Here is a 25,668-nt window from a genome sequence, read left to right as displayed (position 1 = left end):
GTTGTACAAAAAGGGCATATGTCTCAGCTAGTGCATATCATGGACAGTGCACAGCCCTTATGCCTAAGATGCAGGGATAGGGCATAGGCGCATAAACATTTACAGTGTGAATTAATTTATGGTTCTGTGTTGCCGAGGTCTTCATGTCACTGGAGTATGGCCGAACTATTGCGGTGCTGTGTTGACATTCTTGATCATGGCATTGTAAAAAGCTTAGAGGAATTATACAAGAAAGAAATTGCCGTGGTTTTACGCAGTTAAACCAAGTTTCTCTAGTGATATCACAGTTTTTCTTGCTTTGGAAAAGGACTCTGACATTACTCGGCGCCATCAGCAAATACTACATCTACAGTTGCGCCACAAGACAACACACAGAGGCTACTCAGAGTGGCAGCAGCAGTGAGCGAATAGACCCTAATGCTTCGTCTCGCTTCTGCATGAACTAAGCGTTGAAAGCACAGCGTATACGAAGCTACCAGCGCCTTGTGCACATCGCAGGTCACTTTGAAAATTAGGTGCATGCGACCGTGCACTTTGTCCACATTGCAGATTGCTTTCAAGATATGGGCGCCCACGCCATACGCAGCAGCTGCCATTGGTGGCAGGCTAAGTCCCAGTTTGACCTTGGCCGAGCTTGAAGGTCAGATTTACGGAATCAGGCATTTACTCGGTTTGTACATGGAGTAGTAAAGATATCGCTGTAAAATCTCACCCTGAATTCGCAACCAGACGCTTTTCTCGAAGTGCGATGACCAACAGTAGCCCTGTCTCGCAGTGCGTTATAAAAATAGCAGTGGCTGGAAGTGGCATCTGAGACTGGCTGTGCTCAGTAGACTGGGAGCATACTGGGCCTTAGTCCTCCCCATTGCGAGGTGCTTTGCTCTCACTGTTTGAAATTACCACAGGCAAATCTTGCAGTGTGTTGCAGGACGAGAAGCATTTTCTGTTGCAGACGGTCGGTGCGATGTATGAATGTGTGAAAATCCCGAAGATAGTGCAATGCCGGGCCAACCCGCCGCGGAGGTGACGCAGGCGTTCAGCACTCCCAATACGTGGGCCAATCCCCAATATAGTGCAATGCCGAGCCGACCCGCGGCAGAGGTGACGCAGGCGTTAGCACTCCCCGTACGTGGGCCTATCCCCAAGATAACGCAATACCGAGCCGACCGGCGCAGAGGCGACGCAGGCGTTAAGCGCTCCCCGTACGTGGGCCGATCCCCGAGATAGCGCAATACCGAGCCGACCGGCGCAGAGGCGACGGAGGCGTTAAGCACTCCCCGTACGTGGGCCGATCCCAAAGATAGCGCAATACCGAGCCCACCGGCGCAGAGGCGACGCAGGCGTTAAGCACTCCCCGTACGTGGGCCGATATCCGAGATTGCGCAATACCGAGCCGACCGGCGCAGAGGTGACGCAGGCGTTAAGCACTCCCCGTACGTGGGCCGATATCCGAGATAGCGCAATACCGAGCCGACCGGCGCAGAGGCGACGCAGGCGTTAAGCACTCCCCGTACGTGGGCCGATCCCAAAGATAGCAAAATACCGAGCCGACCGGCGCAGAGGCGACGCAGGCGTTAAGCACTCCCCGTACGTGGGCCGATCCCCAAGATAGCGCAATACCGAGCCGACCGGCGCAGAGGCGACGCAGGCGTTAAGCACTCCCTATACGTGGGCCGATCCCCAAGATAGCGCAATACCGAGCCGACCGGCGCAGAGGCGACGCAGGCGTTAAGCGCTCCCCGTACGTGGGCCGATCCCCGAGATAGCGCAATACCGAGCCGACCGGCGCAGAGGCGACGCAGGCGTTAAGCACTCCCCGTACGTGGGCCGATCCCCAAGATAGCGCAATACCGAGCCGACCGGCGCAGAGGCGACGCAGGCGTTAAGCACTCCCTATACGTGGGCCGATCCCCAAGATAGCGCAATACCGAGCCGACCGGCGCAGAGGCGACGCAGGCGTTAAGCACTCCCTATACGTGGGCCGATCCCCAAGATAGCGCAATACCGAGCCGACCGGCGCAGAGGCGACGCAGGCGTTAAGCACTCCCCGTACGTGGGCCGATCCCCAAGATAGTGCAATACCGAGCCGACCGGCGCAGAGGCGACGCAGGCGTTAAGCACTCCCCGTACGTGGGCCGATCCCAAAGATAGCAAAATACCGAGCCGACCGGCGCAGAGGCGACGCAGGCGTTAAGCACTCCCCGTACGTGGGCCGATCCCCAAGATAGCGCAATACCGAGCCGACCGGCGCAGAGGCGACGCAGGCGTTAAGCACTCCCTATACGTGGGCCGATCCCCAAGATAGCGCAATACCGAGCCGACCGGCGCAGAGGCGACGCAGGCGTTAAGCACTCCCTATACGTGGGCCGATCCCCAAGATAGCGCAATGCCGGGCCGACCCGCGACGGAGGTGCAGTTTGCCATTAAGGGGCCCGCATATACAGCTTCGCTGGTCATCCTTTTTCACAGAGTGGCAGGGCACTGAGATTTTTCATGTTGCTCTACAATTTTCTCGAGCAATTTTCTTGAGCAATACCCAAAATGTCTGGTTTTGGAGAGAGAAAGAAAGGAGTGGAAAGGCAGGAGAGTCAACAAGGTATCAGGTTTGCTACCTTAAACTGGCGATAGAGGAAATGGGGAATAGAATGAGGAAAGAAGAGAGAGTGATCACTGTGCACACAGGGGATGATGCGCAGGACTGTAAACTTTCACTCAGGCCGGTGCACAAAGGCCTGGCGTAAGAAGACCTTCGCAGTTGAGCGGCGACCTTGCGTAAGAACAATTTGCTAAACTGTAACGATCTTGCGAGTGCGCGTCGCGTTTCCCAGTTTATCCCTATCACTTCAGTTTCTCTTCGCTGTTCCGTTCATAATTTGAACTGACGGTCATTAGATACGTTAAATGGATTATGTGATTTTAGGTGCCGAAGCCGCAATATGGTTATAATTTATTGAATGTTTGATTGACTTACTGACTGATTGACCGATCGATTGGTTGAGTGATTGGGTGCAACGTTCAAACCACCGTGCACCAAAAACGTGGTTCACCTTAGCTTTTCATTCCGCCACCTTGGAGCCGCCGAGACCGGGAGTCAAACCCGGGACCTCCTTCTGCTCAGCAGCATTGGCGGCAAGATGATTTTTGGGGGAAGAATCGGGGTGACGTCCTCGAGACTTCACCGACTGTCCTCAGCTGTGTCCAATCTGCCCGTTGTCGACGTGTTACTTCGTTTCACAGAGGAATCTGTTAAAGCTGCTTTCTCCATCACCATTTATTTCAAAGTTACCACCATCATGTTTCCCTGCGCAGACCTTCATCATTTTATCTTTTTTTTATTATTTTAATGCCTGTACATTTTACCCGCTTTACAGCGACTAAATTTTAGTGATCTCTACAGCCATGTTGCATGCAACATTCACATTCTGATACACTACTCTCACAGTTGCCACATTCTACTATCGTCCATTTATTTAATATATTTTGTTTGGCACTCTTTGGCCATACCTGGCCCTTAATTGTACCAATAAAATCTATTAATCACCTTCGTCAGACTTTTAGCAACTTGCACGCCTTAAACATTGCAGCGAAGGTGTCCAGCCTAATTCTCAGATTGCCTCCGTCACGGCATTGCGACTAAAATCGCGGCGCTGACTGCGAGCCATTCTTGAAAACTGCGCTGTTACACACGCGTGGCGAGCGCACAATCACCGACGGAGTCCCTGACTGTCGTCTTACATCGTCCAGCCTGTAAACAATGCAACCTTACCAATTTGCCCAGTTGTCGATACTTTTCGTGTCAGTTTTTCGCACATCCTCTACGCGGAATTTAACGAAGCTGATGATGGGGTGACTTGGTCGTCTGCAGTTGCGTACTATAATGGCTCAGGCGGGCGAGCATCCCGCGCCTGTCGACGCTTTGCTGTTACTCTGCGCTTGCGTCGCAACTAATGTGTGCTGACTTATAAACAGGTGAAGCAAACATACCCTAAAAACGTTAGGTCATTGTAAAATGGTGGTATTTCTTCAAGGCAGACATTGTGGCGTACCTGTGTGTGGCTCGCGCACACACGTACAAACACGAAATCATTACTCATAGTACGAAGTGGCGACTTTACTGCACAGCATCAGATATTACGAGCGACGTGCTGCTCGCGAAGCTTTGGCACGCAGATATGAAGTATTCCACAAACCTCACATGTAAGCAAATCAATAGCCGCAGTGAAATGCGATGTCCGACAAGTTGTGCCAGCGAGCTATCATTGAAAGCGAACGAGTGCTTTCAGATCCAAGGCAAGTGTTGCCGCTGACGCGCTCGTGAAGACTAGGCTAATCGCGTGGATTACACTTACCAAACAGGCGCGCACACCTCTGGCTCTTACATAAATATATGTCGTCTATCAAGTCAAAACCTCGTACTTCCGCCTACTAAAAACTTCACGGACATTAACAGCCCGCGCTCGCGCTGGCCTGCCCCTCGATGTGGACACGATACATGGTCAACATGGCGTCCTCCCTTCCCAAGACAGACGCAGAAATGGCTACGAGACAGACCAGCTCAAAACAATCATCTCATTTCTTCCCTCCACATAGATCAAGCTCGCGGCAGGTAGACGCGGAACGGCTGCCGATGGCACCAACACTTCGAACAGCGACGAACGAATATTTCATCGTCCGAAGAACACAAAGCAAGTTTATCGAAATATTCATCGTAACTCCGACCGCGGAATAACATCATAGAACGCCCGTAACGAAGAGCCAACGGTCATGTATATAGGGAATCCCTGGCCGTGGCGTTAGCGCCACCGCGGACCCAACGGTGCCGGCAAGCCCTGGTCCTTACGCCGTGTCCCTGTGCTCGGGGAGCGCGCTGCGTACGGCCACTGGCCCGGCCGCTCGGCTGCTGCGAGTGCCGTGCGCACACGCCTACTCTAATTGGTTGAATTGCGTCACCTAGGCACGGGTGATTCCCCAACAGACGATATACAGTTAGGATAGGGTAGGGATAACCCGGCAGTCCGTAGGCGCTATCGAGACGGAGAGACGTGGGCTCGGGTGCACTGACCTTTTTCGCGCTTCCCGCCCAGCTGATTTTTGGCGGGAACAGAGCGCGGGACAGGGCGGGCTACGTCTCCATGGCTCGCGACGAATGTTTTCGGTACGGAGTGAGTGGCTGTACCTGTGTTCCTTGGCGGATGGCGAATTGATGTGTCGCAGTTTGCCGAGCTTCTTCTGTACGATGCGATGTCCGGTGGTCGACTCGCGCTGGAGAGCGGATACAATGGTGAGTCTACCGACGAGAAGCCGTTGCTCTGTTGGCGGTCGCCGTTCTTGCGTGCGTTTGTCACACAAGAAATGTCTTGTAGCGCAGTTGTCTTGTTCGTCCGTGACATGGGTAGCAGTAATCGGCAAAAAAAAAAAAAAGCTTGATTTAACGAACTGCACTGGGCGCTCGGCCGCGGTATAGAGCTCGCATGTTCAAAGAAGGCATAACTGAGTCGATGTCTTTGGTCTCAGTTTTTTCGGCTTTGTTAGAGAATGATGGTTTGTTGCGAGAGCTGCAGTAGCGGAACCTTTTGCAGTTAGCTTGCCATTCGGGAGGCAACCGCTTTTCGCGTGTCGTCTTTTGCTTGCCTTTATTTAGTTATTTATTTATTTATTTTGTTCCTTATTTCACGGCATGCTCAGTGGTTCTTTATGACGGGCGCTATAGCTGTTCGTCTTTCAGCCCTGTCACAGGCGAGCACAAATACTATCGCAGTGTTTTTAGTAGTAACGTTCTGTTATTATTATTTTTGCTTGATATAGGTGACGGAAGTACGTTGCCATCTGGAGGTGTATACGCAGGTTAATGTATTTCTTACGACTAGTTTTCCCTTTAAATGGCTAATTACTAGCATGCGAAAGCAACTGAAACAGCAAGTTAAACCTGCAGAACGCTATTGTGCAATGTCGATCGCGTTTCGCTAACAGCGTACGACCTGCATAAACGTGTTGGGTAAATTTTATTTTGCAGTATTTACGTTACGACATTCAAGCACGTCATAAGCGGTCAGTGCGTCGGCGTACCTGCCAACTTTAAAGAATTTATCGTTAAATTCGTGATGTTTGGAGCTTGTTTACGATTGTAGTATTTACACCAATAAGTCTTCTTTATTTGCGTGCCCTGTAGGGCACAGCTGATTTAAGCGATGCAAACGTAGTTTGATTGAGTAACTTTTATTTTACAGTCCTGCAGAACGCGTATGTCGTTGCCGACCGATTTTTCAGGTCCTGGGTTTTGTGGATCTTTATTCAGTCACGTCGCCGAAACACGTAACGGCAACCGAAATTTCGGCCACTGCATGCGCGAATATTTCATCAATAAAACTGTGAATATTTTCTTTTTGGTTTTGGCACGTAAAACCCCAAATATTATTATTATGTTAGCGCGTGAAATTACCCGAGAGCCTGAAGCTTCGCCGGTACCTGTGTGGAAAGCTATTTCGGTGGTGCAAACTTGAGTTGAATTGAAAACGTCTGCTGCTTGGGCTGCGGTTCTGAAGATTATCTGACATCACGGACCACTTTGTGCGCTTGCACCAATTTTCAATGAACCTCTATTATACGAGTTGGCGCGTTTTATCGCGCGTTACGAGATGGCGTTAAGGGCTTGTGGCTTCACTTGCAGTAGTGTGGGTTGTGTTTGCCGTTTGACGTGAAGTGCTGACGCCAGAAGGCACGAAATGAGAGAAAGAGAAAGAGAGAGAGAGAGAGAGGTACGGAGTAAATGAAGTTTGCACAGTTTGTCCCGTACGGCTAACGTCCTGACCTTTAAGGCTGTAAAGGAATCTCACGTACGCGAAAGCGCACTCGTACTATACCTACCTATAAGAGAAGACCACGTACTTTAGAACTAGAACTGTAGGAATGCTAAAACCCCTGAATGAAAAAGTAACGACTTCCTCTGAACTTTGCCGCTTTCTCTCGCCTGCCACGCCTCCGGAAAGTCAGCCCTCCTATTGGTCGAAGCGCCGTGGTCACGTGCTAGCGCGCGCTTTTTTGGTCCGTAGCAGACGCCGACGCTTCCCGCGCATCGAAGTCGCGCTTCGGTTGGTTTCTGGCGGCAAAATTTTGGCGGGAAGCGCTTCGGCTGGCGCTGGCGCCGTTTACGTATTGCGGCGTTGCCTAGCCTATGTTGTGCTCATGGGTGCAACAACCGAGGAGGCTAGGGGAAAATACTTTTCGTTATTCCATCCGCAAGAAGCAACGCGGCTCGCCGAAAGATGTGGCAGCACAGGATCGGCCGGGCAAACTTTGAAAATGCGCGGCACCCGCGGCTTGGTGAGGAAAGTGGCCGTTCATCAGAAGTCACTCGTATTTTTTCGCACGATTTGGTGAGAAGCGCGAGCGTCTGCAGCCTTTTTTCGCTCTAAAGAACGGTCGGCACGGTTCTAGTTGTGGACGTTCACTCGCTGCTACGAAAGCCGTGCTTCACGTAGTCTGAGCCTCACCGTTCACGCTTCTGGTTCGGCAGGCTACATTACGATTTTGCGCACATCGCTTGGCGCACTCGTTTAGTTGTAGTTGAAACCGTTGCTGGGCTCAGACACGGAAGTTGCGCTTCATATGTTAGTTCGACCCGCCGTTCGGTGACGCGTATTGCATACTGAAGTAACGCGCAGTGCTAGACATATTTTTGTTTGTTTGAGTTGGACTCCGCTCACGAACTCGACACTAAAACGGCGGTTCTCATCGTTTGAGACCCCGGCCGCTGTTCATGTCACTCGCGGTGCAGGTCTAGCTTTTATGTAGCGCGCATTGGTGCATGTATTTGTATTTGCGGGGTGGTTACCAAAGTCGGCAGTTACTATGCCTAGGCACAGTAACGACAGCTATATCTTGAGTGCGCGCATAATAAATCAGAATGCAGACGTCCGCTAAACACAGCCGAAATTATATTTGGTTTAAAAATGCCGTGCAAATCTAAGCTGGTTGAAACATTTTTAACGCGGAAAGGTCGGGTAAAAGAAACCTCTAACGAAGGAGCGCGCAGTGACCCAGACCATTTTTAACGTTCAACTTTGATAAAATTGTTACGGCCATGCACACGGCGGGCTGACACATCAACATTTCTTATTTTCGAAATTATTCGTGAAATGTCGCGGCGTATATTTGCTTCCGTGCCTTGTATCATTTCCCAAGAAGTTGTGCCATACCAAATCTTAGCTTATTCATCTTAGGATCACTTCGCCGAAGACCAATTTGAAAGCCAAATCCTTCGGAATTACAGCATCGAGAAATTAAGGCCCGATGCATTACCAGGCCTTTTTGTAGTGCGAGCAAACGCGCCTTTGACAGAAAATATTATGGAAGTAGTACACCACCATCAGTTCATATAAAGCCTAGACCCCACGTCTGTGTTTAAAAAAAGTAAAAGGTAAATATCCACATACAAAGCGTATGTTCCAATTTCTCTTGGCGACGTTGAAGTCCAAATGAAGCTGATCAAAAGGTGCCATTCGAGAAAAGAAAAAAGCTCCGTTATTTCTATTCCGCACACCACCTCCACCGTTGACACTGCAATCGAAGTGATCGCAGTGGAATAGTGGAATAAAGCAGTGCAGCCTGGAAACTGACCCTTTATTGGAGTAACTCATCTATGAACCTATCCTGTCAACAACGCAACAAGCAAATCCTTCAGGCGCGCAGTGCGCTGCGTGCCAAAGGAGCGAACGATGGGAGCGTCTGCAAGCTGTACTCGGCATAGATGCCGCCACTGTCGGCGCCCTGGAGGACCCGAGGAGAGAAGGAGCGCCGGCATAGGAGGCAGGCCGTGTACCATGCCGGTACGTGCATGGTACCGCCTGCCGGTTCGACTTCCACACTGGCGCGCTGTTTGCCAGTTTACCGTCTTTACTGCGGTAGCAATTATATGGATACCCCAGACGCATTTTCGCCGTCGCCGTGATGTTTCGTATGAAAAGTCCAAGGGTGACAACACCGTGGCGGCGCGACGTATATGCCGTATTTGCGAGTGAAAGCGCGCTAAGGAAGCCAGCAAAGTTGGTTCTTTATTCTACGGAAGCCAGTTGGTTCTTCATTCTATGGGAAGCCGACGACCGCGGTTTATTCACTCTGCCAGGCGCGAAGAAAGCGGAGGGCAAACGCACCGTCTTCGCGCGAGAGGCCGTGGGTGCCGGCGTTGCGCTCCGGCATGCAACTGCACGCGGTTCTCGCACATTTGGCGACCGGGCGCAAGGGGAACTGACGTTTGCGGCTCTATCATACAGTAACTTGAAAGAGCGCAGGTTTGGGCATGTTGGTATTCCATAACTTTTACGTTCTTAGCGCACGAAAAGGGACGCGGGACAAGTACGACGCGGACACAGCGCTGTGTCCGCGTCGCACTTCTGTCCCGCGTCCCTTTTCGTGCGCTAAGAACGGTAGAAGTCGTAGAGTAACATATGGCTCAATCTCGCCCGTCATATATGGTGGAAAGGGAGCAGGCAGCACGTGAAGGAGGGGCGGCGGTTGCGACTCCGCCAACGAATTTTGCACGGCCACGCGCGCGCCGTATATTGAAAGTGATCTGCCGACGGCTCACACCTTTGTGCGAGCTGCGTGCTCGCCGTTCTTGCTGTGAAGCGACAGACCTGGGGAAGGTCACGCCGTTCGCATCTGCTGCTGCCGCGCTTGCTCACACCAGCGTTTCGACGGCGAGCGTCCGTGCTCATCGAGTGCGTTCATGTTTGCTCGTGCGCGTTGACACCATGCTCGTTAGTTCGGTTAGTAAGCCAATGTTTCCAAATTCTATGGTCGATAAAGCTACTGTCCTTACTTCGTATAGCTGTCCACTAATTTCTACTAAACTACTAAACCTTTTTTTTCTTTGAGACTGCGATTCTTTTTCTTCTAAATCGGCACATGCATCGCAATCGGCCTATCGGATGTCCATACGTAGCAAACTGAATTGTTTCCGAGCAGATTCATATCCAATTCCTTAAACTGTTCACTGTTGTGAAATTGTTATCCAAGGTTAGGGGACCGAGCGGCCCGTTATTTCCCTTTTACTATTATTTTGTTTTTCTCTGCTAAGTATTTCTCATGCGAGTTCAAGCGCAACTTCTACTTCTCTCCGATACGCGCTTTTTCCGATACGCGCTTTTTCGGCGGACTAGTATCGCCACTTTATTTGGTCTTTACATATGGTAAATACCCTCCCCCTGGGCGCCCCCCCCCCCTTTTCTTTATCGGGAAAGGCTGAAACCACAAAGCGACTGTGTGAGAGAACGAGGTCAAATGGCTAATAGTAAACAGAACTGGTCGGTCCACCTGGAAGCGATGCACATGTACTTGCCGCTTTTAGCGGGCAACCTCATGTAACACACTTCACCCGCCTGATATCGCAGTGATGGCGGAGGTACACTTCGCACCCTTCCATAAGTCCAAGTTTCCTTTTCAAAAAAAGCCCATTGTGCAGGAAAGGGAAAAAAAGAAAAACGGGCCCACAGCTTTCACGACAGCAAGGTCAAGCCCCCCAGAAATCATGAGTCAAGCAGAGAAAGAGAATCCGCCTTTATTGTCTCAACTCATTGTCCGAGTCGTCGTTGCCTGCAACACATTGTGTTGCTCTGAGGTAGGGAAATTCCCTGAACATGCTGGATGTGCTGCAGGAGTAGTCTCCAGAGTGTGGGGCGAAGGTGTTTCTGTGGAGTAGACCTGCTGTCCCATGACTAGGAGAAGGGCAGGGGGCAGAGCGAAGGGATGGAGGATGTTTGTGCGAGTACATGTCTTGTAGGTGTGGAGGACGTTCTGGCAGTCTCCGCACACTTGGTAAGGAAGGTGACCTCGAAGCGGCATTCTATACAGCATCATTAGCAAGTCCTAGTAGGTAGTGTTAGTAAGCTTGGTGCCCTCTACTTGGCGAACGACACTTCCCTTATCCGTCAAGCAGAGGACAAGCATAGAAACAAGGGCTGGCTTCCACTCCTGTATAAACTGACCTGTGGATTAGTGAATGTTGATCAACTGGTTGAATATGTGTTTCGATTCCTCGGGCAAGTAACGTCCGCCTTTCTGCATAATCCAGCTCAAGGACTAGAATTACGTTATACGTGATAGGTGATTTTTTTTAAAGTTCCATAAAACTTATATATGATCGCCCTGTATATTGTTGAGATTATACACAACAAAGTACAATATATCAAAGTAAAAGATTTGCTATATTTACAAGAAGAAGAAAAAGACAGCAGGTGTGTACGACTTTGCAAAATTACAACACAATTGCCAGTGAAGCTGTTTCTTTCGAGCAGTTGCAATTAAGGGATTGTTTGCTGCAATTTATCGCATACTTTAGAAGTTGCCGTATATGACTGTTCTGTTTGAAACCCCCGCTCTCATGTAATGCTTTCTAGTACTTAATATTTCCATATTATACATACATACATACACACACACACACACACACACACACACACACACACACACACACACACACACACACACACACACACATATATATATATATATATATATATATATATATATATATATATATATATATATATATATATATACTAAAAATTTTACACCGAGAACTCGGCGCCGGTGCCTCTGGTGTAATGTCTCGGATTTTCAAGGCAATTCTTAATATTTACTCAGCGCGACTGGGATTCATACAGCCAAAAGTGCTAATATATGTTATGCTTTTTTTTTTTTTTCAGGAAAACCTAGTTGAGAGTTCGGTGCCATCAAGCAAACTGTTCAACTCGCCATTCTATTTCAGTGTCTTTTCGTGTTTGGGGTGTCCTGGCGCAGTAACCGTTCTGGAAATATGAAAAGTCCAGTCTTTGGCTCCATTGCAGCACATTGTAGTTAACCTGCATTGATAAAAAGTTTGTATATCTCATGCACCGTGGGAATTGATATAAGCGAAGCTTTGCATGCGGTTTGCTTCCATTGACGATAATTAGCGGTGATATTGTCAGTGAACATGTAATTTCTTCAGCGTTTAGTTGTGGTGACTAGATGTTAAACATATGCCAACTCCAAGCGCTCTCTTCAGGCTATGGATGGTTGTAATGTTTACACTACCACAGCCCAGCACGCAACCTCCACCGCCCAGCACCAGCATTTTTGTCGCATGGGAAAGCAACCACAGCTCGTGTCATGCGCACAAACTGTGAAATGCTACCGCGATGGCAGCTGGGTGGGTAGGTGGATGGATGGATGGATGTTATGAGTGTCCCCTTCGGAACAAGGCGGTGGGTTGCACCACCAAGCTCTTGCTATTATACTGCCTAATGTCCTACCTAGGTTAAACAACGACGACAAAAAAAAACACTAAACTCCCACAACCAAATTTTCTGATCCCCTATTGCTAACTGTGCTTCTGTATGTCTCCATTTCTTGTCGTTTCCCTACTTTCCTTCCACCAATCCTCCAATTGCTTCTTACTAATCCCTACTGCTGTGGACATGTTCACGTTTGCACTGCTATCGCTGAACCCAAGGGCTTCAAGGAGGCCAGTGATACCTAAATAGACCATTGGCTAGACGTCTTTATATTCTAATAAAACATGCTCCATAGTTTCCCTAGCTTTACCACAGCAAGCACATGCTTCTTCCTTCTTATTCTTATATCTCGCTTTACAGGTGCGTGTTCTAAGGCATCCCGATCTCGCTTCGAAAAGTAATGAGCTTCCCTTTGAGTTATCATAAATTGTTTCCTTCCCGATTTCGTTTTTTCAAGTAGTCGCTCATTGCAGGTTTCTTTTCCATTGCTGCCACCCATGAGATTATTTCAGCCTCTGACTCTCCGCTTGACGTTCTCTGTTGCTGCGTTGCCCACCCTACAGGCCGCATACTTGCTGGTAAGGTTCCTAGTTCTTACATCCTAGGGGAGTCAATTTGGTAAATATGATCGCAAGTACAGCAGTGTCCATAAATAAAGCGCGAAGTCCCTTAAAAGCAAAAAAAAGAGAAGACAAGTACTTAAAAGAAAAACAGCCTTCACTCCACCTTGTGAAAGTGGATGTACAGCAAAGCTGTTGCTGATGTTAGACAAAGCCGTCTGCCATTAGGTTGCGCCAATTGATCCACACGCTGGCAACTGCAGGTGTGCGCTCTGTCTAATGGCATCAGCCCATACGCTTCCTTTTCCAGCTGCCATTTGAGGTCTGTCTGAGTGGCTGCGGCCGCTAGGTGGAGGTACTGCTTTTGGACGGGTACGAGCCGACGAAAAATCTTGACGAAATAGACTCTCATGGCTTCACTGTGAAACATTTCATTCCCACTGATCGACACCCTACTGCCTTCCCAGACGTTGAATGATGCCCGGCAACGTTCCGCTGTGAGCAAGGCTGGAAACTGGAATGTCCAACATCAGATTCTGTGCTGACATGATCTTTATGGCAGAGCGCGGTAGTACGTACACCATTTTTTCTTGAGTGCAGCGATGATTTGTTCACATTATCAAAGGAAACAGCTGCCACATAAATTATGGTCATCATCAGCCTATTTATGTGCTCACTTCAGGATGAGGGCCTCTCCCAATGATCTCCAATTACTCCCGTCTTGCGCCAGCAGATTCCAACCTCTGCCTGCGAATTTACGAATTTCGTCACACCACCTAATTTTCTGCCATACTCGACTACACTTCCCTTCCTTTGTCATCCATTCTTTAATTCTAATGGTCCAGCGGTTATCTGCATTACATGGCCTGCCAAGCTCCATTTTTCTTTCTCTTAATGTCAACTAGAATATCGGCTGTGTCTTTTCAAAGACAGTGGTAAGCTCCCAGTCATGATATGGTAATGTTTGCCGTATGCACGCCAACCCGTTTTTATTCTTCTGTAAATTTCCTTCTCATGATCAGGGTCCCCTGTGAGTAATTAGGTAGATAAGTGTGCTCGTGTACAAGGCTGATTGGCGAGAATAAATTCTTGTGTCCGTGCCAGGCTACTGAACATTACTTTAGTCAGCTGCATATTAATATTCAACCCTATATACTTTTACATTTGTTACAATCATTTGTTGCGATTCGTCTGCAGTGATGCTGAACAGTAGTGTCATCTGCAAACCGAAGGCTGTCAAGATATTCGCTGTTGATCCTTGCTCCTAATCGTTCCCAGTCTCATAACTTGAATACTTAAATACTTAACTTGAATACAGCGTTCACCATCATCGTCATACTCTGAGTTTTGTCTGCAGTTTGAAAAGTTGTTGCACACTGTTGCGAACGAAAACAAAAATGTCATTATCTGCGGAGACATCAACATAAACATTATCGACCCTAATAGTCCATCATGTTCCGATTATCTTGCGTGTTTTCTTAGCTATGGCCTTGCTTCTTTAATTACTTCTCCAACTAGATGTGACATGACAGGATCTAATATGTTAATTGATCACATATTAACCAACTTTACTACAAATCATACGGCAGGAGTCATCGAGCACAGCATAACCGACCACTACCCTGTATTTTTGACTTTAGGTAGAGAAAATTCTAAAGCGACTGAAAAGAAAGAGAAAGTACATTTTGACTCTCAAAAATTTATCTCTATGATACAGTCAAATGACTGGACCGCAGTACTCTGTGAATCTTCCGCAGAAGAGGCTTATCAGTTGTTCTTGGCTGAAGTTACACGCTGCATTCATGAATGCACTACTACATCTATCACAACTCGTTTCTTCAGTTCCCCTCGAAAACCTTGGGTCACAAAAGCGCTACTTCGATGTATATTAAAGAAAAATCGGCTCCACGAAAGGGTAATTTGTGAACCCTTTAACTGTGAACTTAAATCTCGTTTCAAAAAATATTCTAACACGCTTGCAGCAGCACTTAAATGTGCTAAACGAGATTACTTTCAGAACAAGATTTTGAATAATGGCAATAATACGAGGCGCAATTGGCAGGTCATTAACGAATTCTTAAATAATAAATGCCGTGAGCATTTAACGAAAATAAAAACTGAGACACATACATACTGCCACCCAGCTGATATCGCGAATGCCTTCAGAGAGTATTTTAGCAGTACTTGCGATTCTCAAACAGATCCCCCATTACCGACATTGCCTCGTCATCTTCATTCTTTCTACTTGCGACCTACGAATGCAAAGGAAGTTCTTCATGTTATATCTTCGCTTAGGTCTACTGGCCCTGGCCTAGACTCTGTTCACCCATCACATATCAAGTTAGTTTCTAATGAACTGTCTCCTATCATAGCCGATATTGTTAACAAAATGTTTAAAGCAGGCATATTTCCCAGTTCTCTGAAAGTTGGTAAAATAACACCTGTTTACAAAAAAGGCAATCGTGAACTTCTGAATAACCACAGGCCTATCTGTATTCTTTCATTTTTCAGTAAAATCATTGAATGACTAGTTCATACACGTTTATCATCCTACCTAGCAAAATTTAATCTACTATCACCTAAACAGTATGGCTTTCGGCAGGGTTGCTCAACTGAGCTTGCGCTTCTAACCTTCGCCGATAAAGTCAAGAAGGCAATCGACCAAGGCTTGCTGGTTGGAAGTGTATTCATAGATTTAACAAAAGCCTTTGACACCATTAATCACAAAATTCTAATACATAAACTTGAATCATACGACAATATATGGCCCTGCACTTCAGCTTATTTCTAGCTACCTAACTAATCGTACTCAAGTTGTTCAGATTGACAGCAAACTCTCATCTGCTAAGAACATATATCGAGGCGTTCCTCAGGGCTCGATCCTTGGCCCGCTGCTGTTTCTGCTATTTATCAACGACCTACCTAATGTTCTAACCACTACGGACTGTATATTATATGCAGACGACACGACTATTTTTACTTGTGCTAACAATATCGACGAGCTACAGCAAAATGTTAACGTTGATCTGCATAACATAACTTCCTGGTGTCAAAAGAACATGTTGTGCATCAATCCGCTAAAAACGGTTTTTATGGTTTTTCATTCCTTCCCGACACTAATTTCGAACTCTATATCGGTGCGTCTTGAAAACAACTTAATACCAATATCTGTTAGCACTAAGTTTCTTGGCGTAGTTTTAGACAGGCATCTGAAATTCAATTCAATCTTCATGCACAGTCACTTGTCCGTAAGATATCGTTTGGAATACGCGCCATAATCAAAACCCGCTCGTATTTTCAGCCACACATTATCCATTCCCTTTATCATGCACACATTCACAGCCATTTATCTTACTGCATATCAGCCTGGGGAAACACATACCTCGCTCACCTCAGCCAACTTCAATGCATGCAGAATCAGGCGATTCGCCTCATGACTTTCAGCCATTTCCTATCGAATGCAACGCCACTTTATTGCAGTTTAAACATTCATCCTCTTCATCAGCTCTTTCAGTTAAAATTAACAATTGTGATCTATAAGTTATTTCGTAATATTGCACACATAGATGGCTTTGTTATTGAAAATTTTGTAAATACTAACACTACTAGGTTCTCTGAACTCGATAATCGTCTTTTGCCTAAAGTGGGCACAAACTATGGTAAGTTCACTACCACATTTGCGGGAATAAAACTATGGAATTCTATTCCACATAACATTAAATCATCCCCCACAGAGCATATATTCAAGAATCAGGTTAAGAAATACTTTATGCAGTAACTCTCTTTATCCTAACCACTGACTTTTGTGAATGTAATCATAATTGACTTAGCTATTATACTACATGTTATGTTACTCATATTTTTATTGTATTGTACATTTGCATTGCTTGTTCACTACAGAAGTCTTCTTCGCAATTTTTTGTCTTACTAAACAGTTTTGAATTCTTCTTTTTTCACGCTGTTTCTTATTTAGTCTGTAATGCCACCGTAACCAATGCTTGATCTGTATTGTCTTTTTAATTATTATTTCATGTATGAGAGTCCCCCTGACAGTTTGTAACTTTGGGACTCCCTGTGTAGTGCTCATTTTGCGTACAATTCTTGCATTCTTCTTCTAAGCATGCAGTTAACACTATTGGAGAGATTGTCTACTTGCCTGTACCCTTTCTTTATGATTTTCCACTTAATTTCTGGAGAACCAAGTTAGCTGTGGAAGCTGTAGAGTGCCTGCTGCGCTCATTGATTAAGCAATGCCTCCACGACTACTGGTATCTCTAGTGAATCAAATGCATTTTCATAATTTATGAAAGCCGTACAGAGAAGTTGATCACACCCAGCAGGTTTCTCATTTAACTGATTGGCAACACTGATGTGGTTCGTTATAGAATATCCCTTCCTGAAGCCAGCCTGTTCTTTTGGTTGATTGATTCTGATTCTCTCAGTAATTATCTTAATAAATATATTATACAATGCTGGAAGCAAGCTAATGGTCCTATAATTATTCAGTTATTTAAGGTCTCCCTTTGAATGGATTAGTATAATGTTGGCATTCTTCCAGGTATCTGGTACACTTGAAGTCGCAAGGCATTGCGTATGAGGACCACAGGCTTTTCAAGTATACTAGTGCCTACATTTTTGATTAAGTCGACTGTTATTCCATCCCCAGGATGTGTCTTGCAAGGCCTTTCTAACTTCATCACTAGCTAAAGGTATAAATACGTACTTCCAAACACAACGGAGGTTTTCACAGCTTCTTCTAGAGCGTGAGGCGGGGGTAGTGATTCTCAAGAGGAAAGGAACATAAACGTGCTATGTGCTTCGCAGTTCCAGTTACTTTTGTGCTTGAGTGCATAAAATGGCAGTTTGTTAAAAAAAGAAGTAGAACGATAGCGAAATTTTACTGCAAGCTGAACAACGCATATCTCGAAACCCGTGATGCTTAAAATCCGTTCCAAGGGGATATACCTTGCCAGTTCACCAGCTACAATTAGTGAAGTGCAGTATGCCGCGTAGTGTAATCAACTAAAAAGTTAACTAGTGTTTCGATTTCTCGTGCAAGTAATGTCCGCCGCTTCGAGTAGTCCAGTTCAAGGACTACAATTACTCTATCTGCCACAGGCGGAGATAAAGAATTCTGGGTGGTATACATAAAAAAATATATATATATTTATTCCCAGTATTAACTAGACCCAGTACACCACTACTGTAGTGCTCTAGCACATGTACATGTCCGAGATTTCTCGTGTACATATGTACGCGCTGCCGCAATACATAGAGTGCCGCTGAGCATGGTTACAAAGTGCAAAATAGGATAAGAGCACACAAACAACCGCATTTCTTTGCTACACAAAGAAAAAAGCAGAAATTTCACTGCAAAATTTGACAGGAAACAAGACAGTGATGAGCACAATAATGACAAGAGTTGTGCAAGCGAAATGGCAGCTCACTAACACCTTTGGCACCAGCAAGTGCTGCACAGACAGGGACGTTGCTTTGTCCGATGCTTGAGCGCCCTGAAGTGGCTGTATATCGAAAGCCGCTGTCCTCGTTGTCGGTGATTTCTCGTGAATTATTTCACTGTTGTGGATATCACTGCACCAGTTTCACTACTTACGTGGCGGATTCAATGTGTAAAAATAGCCGTTGTGATGTCACTGTGAAGGGTATTGCCTTGAAGCACGCTGATTGACTGAGCGCCAGCTGTCAATGCACATGGTTGCAGCAGCAATGAGGCAGTAATCACCAGTCTTTCAGCTTCCAATATAATTTTCACTTTCAATAAACGCCTGAGGTTCAACGTTCTGTTGACACCCGACCGAGCGGCGTTTGCTTCTTTCGGCAAAACCACGGCCGATACAGTATGTACTATATAGTTTCTCTGATGTTGACTGTCACGGTGACATCGACGATCAGACTCCCTTCGCAGGTGAAGGCTTGCTCGCCGAAGACGAGGCAGTCTCTTCGCGCGATGACCGCCTCGACTCCTTCCACTACCGAACTCGGCGGCGATGACCACATGAGCAGGTGACCATTTCCTCGTACCTTAAGCTGACAGACAAATTTCTTGGACTCCTTCAGTGTACCCAGGATCTGTACCAGCAGATAGAACTGGTTGACACTTTTGATATTCTCCTCGCGTGAGAGAACGACCACGAACATTTGGTCCAAGCACGACTGAACTTCCTTCCAAATGCCTGGATCTCTGCTGTCCACGTTCGTGGCGATGAATTTCATCTTGTCACCTGCAAAATTGAGGTGGTTTGTTCACATTGGCAAAAAGCATTATCCGTTGGTACTGAAATTATTCTGAGATCAAGCTATGTGGCCAAGTTCCAGAGAAAAAGAAAATTAAGAGAATATACTGGATACAGATGACTAGTCTCCATTATAGACCACACGTTTTTTAGGCACACGAGATTCTCATAATGTATGTAATTTTTTTTAGTTTGTTATTAAAGAAATAATAAATGTGGGTCTCATGCCAACACTTATAACATTTATTTGCCTCCTTACAACAAAACAATTTTTGGCAGCAGTACAGGTGAGCCTTTGACCTGTGCAATAAATCAATACTGATCAGATCTTATAATAATAATATTTGGGGTTTTACGTGCCAAAACCACTGTCTGATTATGAGGCAAGCCGTAGTGGAGGACTCCGGAAATTTTGACCACCTGGGGTTCTTTAACGTGCACCTAAATCTAAGCACACGGGTGTTTTCGCATTTCGCCCCCATCGAAATGCGGCCGCCGTAGCCGGGATTCGATCCCGCGACCTCGTGCTCAGCAGCCCAACACCGTAGCCACTGAGCAACTACGGCGGGTGATCAGATCTTGGCTCTGAATGTAACCATACTGCGGCTATCCACAGGCGGAAAGCGTATTGTTTTTCGGGGGAAGGGTGGGGCCTGACCAGCTTTGCGAACCCCACCCACATACCGCATCTATTCGAATCTAGGCCGATCGTCATCATCAGCCTGGTTACGCCCACTGCAGGACAAAGGCCTCTCCCATATTCCTCCAACAACCCCCGTCATGTACTAATTGTGGCCATGCCGTCCCGGCAAACTTCTTAATCTCATCCGCCCACCTAACTTTCTGCCGCCCCCTGCTACGCTTCCCTTCCCTTGGAATCCAGTCCGTAACCCTTAATGACCATCGGTTATCTTCTCTCCTCATTACATGTCCTGCCCATGCCCATTTCTTTTTCTTGATTTCAACTAAGATGTCATTAACTCGCGTTTGTTCCCTCACCCAATCTGCTCTTATCCCTTAACGTTACACCTATCATTCTTCTTTCCATAGCTCGTTGCGTCGTCCTCAATTTGAGTAGAACCCTTTTCGTAAGTTGCAGCGGTGGCGTAGAGGTAGAACACCCGCCTCGCGTGCAAGAGGTCCGTGGTTTGAATCCCGGTGCCGGCAATTTTCCACCGGATTAAAAAAAAAAAGAAAAAAGAAAATCCGCGTGTTGATAAAATTGCAGAAACAGGCGTGGAGAGTGTGGCCTGATCCTGGTGACCAGAACTGGTAACGCACTCCCTCACCAGAGCAGGATTGGCCACCCTGGTGCAGTACTTGGCCAAAACCTCCTATATGAACAACACAATCTAGGCCGATAGTCTTTTTTAAATAATCATATACCAAAGCCTAGGGTCAGCTTAGATTTGAGAATTTTAAGAAACATGTTAGTTTTTAATGGAAATTGATAAATATGATGCACAGCTAGTGCCATCTAGAAAATTCGGTGTCACAGCCGCTGCTAGTCACGCCGGTAGCCAACAGAAGTACATAAGGCACGTCGTCATTTTGACCTGTGTCATATTGCCGTGCGGCGTGGCGCTATCGTAATGGCACCAAGCAGGTGATGCCACTATGCTGCTGTTTTGTAAACGAAAAGTTGTGCTAGTCGCATAGACATCGGCAAACGTTCAAGCCGAGCGCGATGTCGGCATCGATGTGAGGGGCCAACGAGAGACGCTTTTTATGTGTGCCGGCTGTAACAAAAAGAGATGACAGCGATAAGGAAGACAGCAACGTAGAATGAGCTCAGCATGTTTATATTCAATAAATGCTGCTTTCATTTTGTGAGCGCTGTCCTCGCTTTATTGTTCAGCCTACATTCGAGGCAAGTTTTTTCTTTTCTTTTCTGGTTTCGGACACTTTCGGGGGTCAGCTAGAATTGGGGTCAGCCTAGTTTCAAGTAAATATGGAAGATATGTAAGAAATGAAGGCACAACACTTCCATTGTGCCATTATTTCTTCATATAACTGATCCCGATGTGTGTGTGTATATATATATATATATATATATATATATATATATATATATATATATATATCAGAAGATGGTAAGAGATCAATGGGTCAGTTGTTATATGAAGAAATGACTGCACAATGGAAGCAATTCCGTTTGTATTAATATTCGACATATAGTTCAATACTTCAACCTAGTTTTTCCTGAAATCTCGTATTCTATTCTGAAATGTTATTACTGGAACATCGCTTGTTATGGGGAAGTTTTGGCTTGTGACTACAGGCATGAAACTTTGGGCTCACCATTGACAATGGAGTTCTGGTGGGCTTCACGGGCGTGTGCAACCATCTGTTTTGCAGTGCCGGTCCACTTGCACGTCGTCACATCCGCAAATATGCAGGGACACGTTCTGTTAACGATCGAGAAAGGAACAAATTGGCAGTTTGATGGCAACGTTCAGTGTTCCGCCGAAGGCACCTCAGAATTCTGACGTGATGAGCAGCTCCACCAGCGACGTTGTGGGCATCATATCTCGAGTGCGCATGAGGTGAGACTGGCGGAAATGTGTCGGCATTTGTCAGAGCCAAAAGAAAGGATTATTAAACATATTTGCAGGTCACAAGCTAAGAATTACAGCTGAGAAGCAGGCAACAAGCTAATAATTACAAACGAGCTCCGCCCACAAAGGCCCAGTGCACCTGCTTTTCACCTCTGACAGAGAGCCGAGCCAGATGGAGTCCGCTCGCAGCTTGGTGACTTTGATCTGCTAATGTAAATGAGAGACTGATTGGAAAACTGAATTTTGGGGTTTTATGGGCCAAAACCACAATTTGATTACGAGGCATGCCGTAGTGGGGGACTCCAGATTAATTTTAACCACCAGAGGTTCTCTAACATGCCCCCAATGCTTGGGACACAATCATTTTTGCATAAACATTTTGCACCATGAGTTTATGGACACATTGTATATGCAAACTGTGTTTGAGTTGAACAGCGTACACGTCTTAATGCGTTGGCATTAGGAGTGTCAATGTGGAAAAAATATCCCTGCTTCCCTGCTTTTTTTTTTCACCAATACTCCAAGCGTCTCTTGCTTATCTCGACGGCTGACTGGTTGGTGCTTCCGCCCACTTTAAGTCCAAGCGCTTCTGGAAGGTGTACGTTACCTATGGGTGTCACTGGGTGAATCTCTTTGCATTCCATTAGGATGTGCTGAGTAGTCTCCGGATTTTTGCTCCTGCGGACACATGCCTTATCAACATCTTCTGTGTGAACTCATGTGTTGCGTGTGAACACTTTGGCTTTGTGAGTATTTATGCTATGTTAACCCTTTTGTTGTACGACCATTTATTTACATCGCAGTACTGAAACTTAGTATGTGAATGGGTGCTCATGTGTTTATTAGCCCAGTTTTGTTATTGTTGACAACTTTCCGATGATAACTGTGTAAAAGAAGAGGAGTAGCCGGTGCCATACATAGGCACCAACCGCTCCTTAAATACATGTAATAATAATAAAAAAGAACCATGCCTCATCTTGTTTGCTCCGGTATATTTTTGTCCTTAGAAAACTAGCTCGAGCCTCAAATAGGAAGGCACTGGCCTTTGTGTTATCATACAGATTTTCCCTTCTAATTTCTTTCTTCCCATTCTTGAAAATCTTCATGGTCTCTTTTGTTTCCATTCTTGCATCTGATTCACTGTCTCTGTTTCTCTATCTTTCCTTTTGATGATTCTTGGAGGATGATTTACACTTCCAATTACCCTCTCCTTGGCTGCCAACTTTCTTGGCATCTTCCTCCATTCTGTGTCCACGCTTTTCAGGCACAGATACCTGCATACTTTAGCTGCTATTTATTTTCAGTGATGTTCCTCAGCCTTTCTTCAGAACTAATATTGCCGCTTTTCGGACTTCAGAAGACATCCAACCCATGTGACCTTGCACTGCCTCATTTGTGGTATTACTGGGGGCTTGCAAAGCAAACCGGCTTACTGATCTCTGTTTAACTTTCAACCCCAACACAATATTTGATTTTAAGCTCAGAACGGCATTTGCGAACGTTATCACTGGCACCATTGCTCCCTTCCAAATTCCACACACCAACTTATACTTATTGTGGCCCTAAAGTGATCCATGTTTCATTATTGCTGCATTCCGCTCCCCCATTATATTCAGATTATCTTGGTAGGAGCTTAAGTCTTTATTTCATTTATGTATATGCTGAGGTATTTATATTGCTTCACTTTGAGTATGACTTGCTGTTGAACTGATAACAGGTAATTACTCGTCTCTTCATTGAAAATTATAATTCCCATTTCCTGTGTGCTAAACTTAAGGCAGAGATTTGTCGCTGAGTTGCCACACATATTCGCAAGTCTCTTAAATCTCTAGCATTGTCCGTTAGCAGCACTATGTCAACCGCACGCGTCAGTCCAGGGACCATCTGTTGCACCCTTTCAGCATTGCGCCTGTACGGTAAATCGAACCCCGATTCAGTGTTTTCCAGTTGTCTTTCTATGACCTTAACGTAAAGCGTTCGAATGGAACAAGGTTGGTCGGAGTTAAGAAATTTTCAAGCAAACATTTCTGTGCATATACGTTTGCGGTTACATTATAAAGATTGACAATAGGAAATTTGCGAATGTATCAAGTATGTTAAGATAAAAATGGAAAGTATCATATCTGATACAATAATTGCGGTAATGTCTTGTATATGTACTTGAAATACTTGATGCCCGAGTATCTTATATCACATCATGATACAATTGCAAGGTATCTTTGCTCGGCTCTGTGCTCAAATGCGTGCTGCATAAAAGCGTTTTTCCAAGCATGAGAGAAGCCTCTCGATACACGCAATATTGCCACGCGAATGGCTGCTTGAGGCAGTTTGTGTATATTCGTGGGCCTTAGTCATTCATCATACCCTATGCATCTCCCTCAGGAGCTCTACGAAATCGTCATCTGTGCCTTCGTGCTTGAGAATATCCGATAACTTCCTGTCTACATTGTCGTGGTTCCCTTAATATCTAGAAATGCTATCCATAAAGATCTATTCTGAGCTAACTAAGTCTCTATGCACTCAGTTTGTAAAAGAATATTGTCCTTTAAGCATCTGTCTTGTTTGAAGCCATTCTGTACTCCCCCCCGTATATCATTTTCTCCACCCACTTCGGCAGTTCTAATTTATGGCTTGCATTGTCATTATATATCTAGACAACTATACTGTAACTGGCCTGTACGAGCTCGTCTTATCCTCGCCGCCTTTGCAGATGAGGTTTATCTTGCTTTCACGCCATCCAACCGGAATTTTCTTCGTTTTAATCACTTGCTCTATGGCATTAGTCAGGAGTGCCTTGCTCTTTAGAACCAGGTTTTTGATTAGCTGTATTGTGATTTCATTGGGTCCTCCGGCCGTGTCGGGTACTGTGGCTTCACCACGTGAAATTCTGAAGGGGCACCAACATTCGGGGGACCTATTTTGCAGCAACGAGAAGGAACGTGACGCAGGTGACGTCACTACATGCCCCGCCTTGTTCTGCACGACGATGGACCGGCAAGAGCAGACCGATGCATTACCGATTTAGAGGAGAGAGTCACCACCACCAGTTGTCCTTGATCGTCTAGTGTACTCCGAAAGCTATTTGCCTGCCATTAGGCAACTACATGGTTCTGCTATGGGTGCTATTTTCTTGCTTTATCTTGTAAATAGCGTAAGAAGATTTCGTTTCTTTGCCTACTCCAAGCTTACCATCTCTTTGTCTCCTAAGTCGTAACAGAGCTCAATGGCACACGAGCCCGTTTGCAGAGCCCCAAAGGAGCACTCATTTACTTCGCTGCCAAAGGCCACTTATGAAGTGTGGTTGCCGCAGTCTTGAAATGGCCACGCTGCTATTATCTGAACTCGGGAAACAGCATGCCACGAGCATGGAACATTTAAGTATGGCATAGGATAGAGAGCATATAAATATGCAAAACAGACCTGAAATCACACGTCCTCTCGTGATCCGGCTTCTGATTCAGGAGCGGCTGAGCAGTGCAACCATTAGACGAATAGCTGCATGGGTAGGGAAGTTTTCCTGCCACTTTCTCCATAGCCAAGGCACGGGTGTGGCCTGCGTGAAAATGGGTTTGCTTTTTGACAGCAAGCGGCACTCGAACAATGCTTTTGTCACTCGGGCACCTTATTTCGTCATCGCCGTAGCAGCAGGATAGTTGGTTTTACATAGCTTAATCCTGTGTGAAATTGCGCAGGAGCAGCCGTCATCGGTCGCGTATTGCGAGTAATTGCACCAAAATTATACTCGCACATCAGAGATCACATATAAAAAGCAGCAGTTCTGCAAAATATACGAAGGTGAGTGACTGGTGACTCACTTTCATTTAACTCGCCCTAATATACATTAGAAATGCGAAGACGCAATGGAATACACAAATGCAAAGATACAGTGTGATAAAGTGCAAAGTTTCACTGGAAACAAAGTTCACTGCACATGTATACACACAACATCGCAACAATATATTTAAATATACATATAAGTCTCCAATAAATCTACGTATGCAAGAAAAAGTAAATGCATATAATG

General features: G+C 46.0%; 1 protein-coding gene across 6 annotated transcripts in view; it reads left to right on the top strand.

The window, feature by feature from the left end:
• The first annotated feature begins 4,998 nt into the window (after window positions 1-4,998).
• The window catches only part of LOC142560164 (uncharacterized), a 65,143-nt gene continuing 44,473 nt past the window's right edge, over window positions 4,999-25,668 (top strand). For 2 of the 6 annotated variants that reach the window (XM_075672044.1, XM_075672043.1), the window contains exon 1: window positions 5,003-5,281. In XM_075672044.1, coding sequence (XP_075528159.1) covers window positions 5,147-5,281 — 135 coding nt within the window. In that variant the 5' untranslated portion in view covers window positions 5,003-5,146. Of the gene's footprint in view, window positions 5,282-18,745; window positions 18,857-25,668 lie in introns of all 6 variants that reach the window. The other 4 variants (XM_075672045.1, XM_075672041.1, XM_075672042.1 and 1 more) reach the window with 4 other exon arrangements.

This window comes from Dermacentor variabilis, chromosome 10, assembly GCF_050947875.1.
Source record: "Dermacentor variabilis isolate Ectoservices chromosome 10, ASM5094787v1, whole genome shotgun sequence".
Lineage (NCBI taxonomy): Eukaryota > Metazoa > Arthropoda > Arachnida > Ixodida > Ixodidae > Dermacentor > Dermacentor variabilis.
Note: the sequence above shows the minus strand (reverse complement) of the source record. Positions and strands in the feature narration are given on the sequence as shown.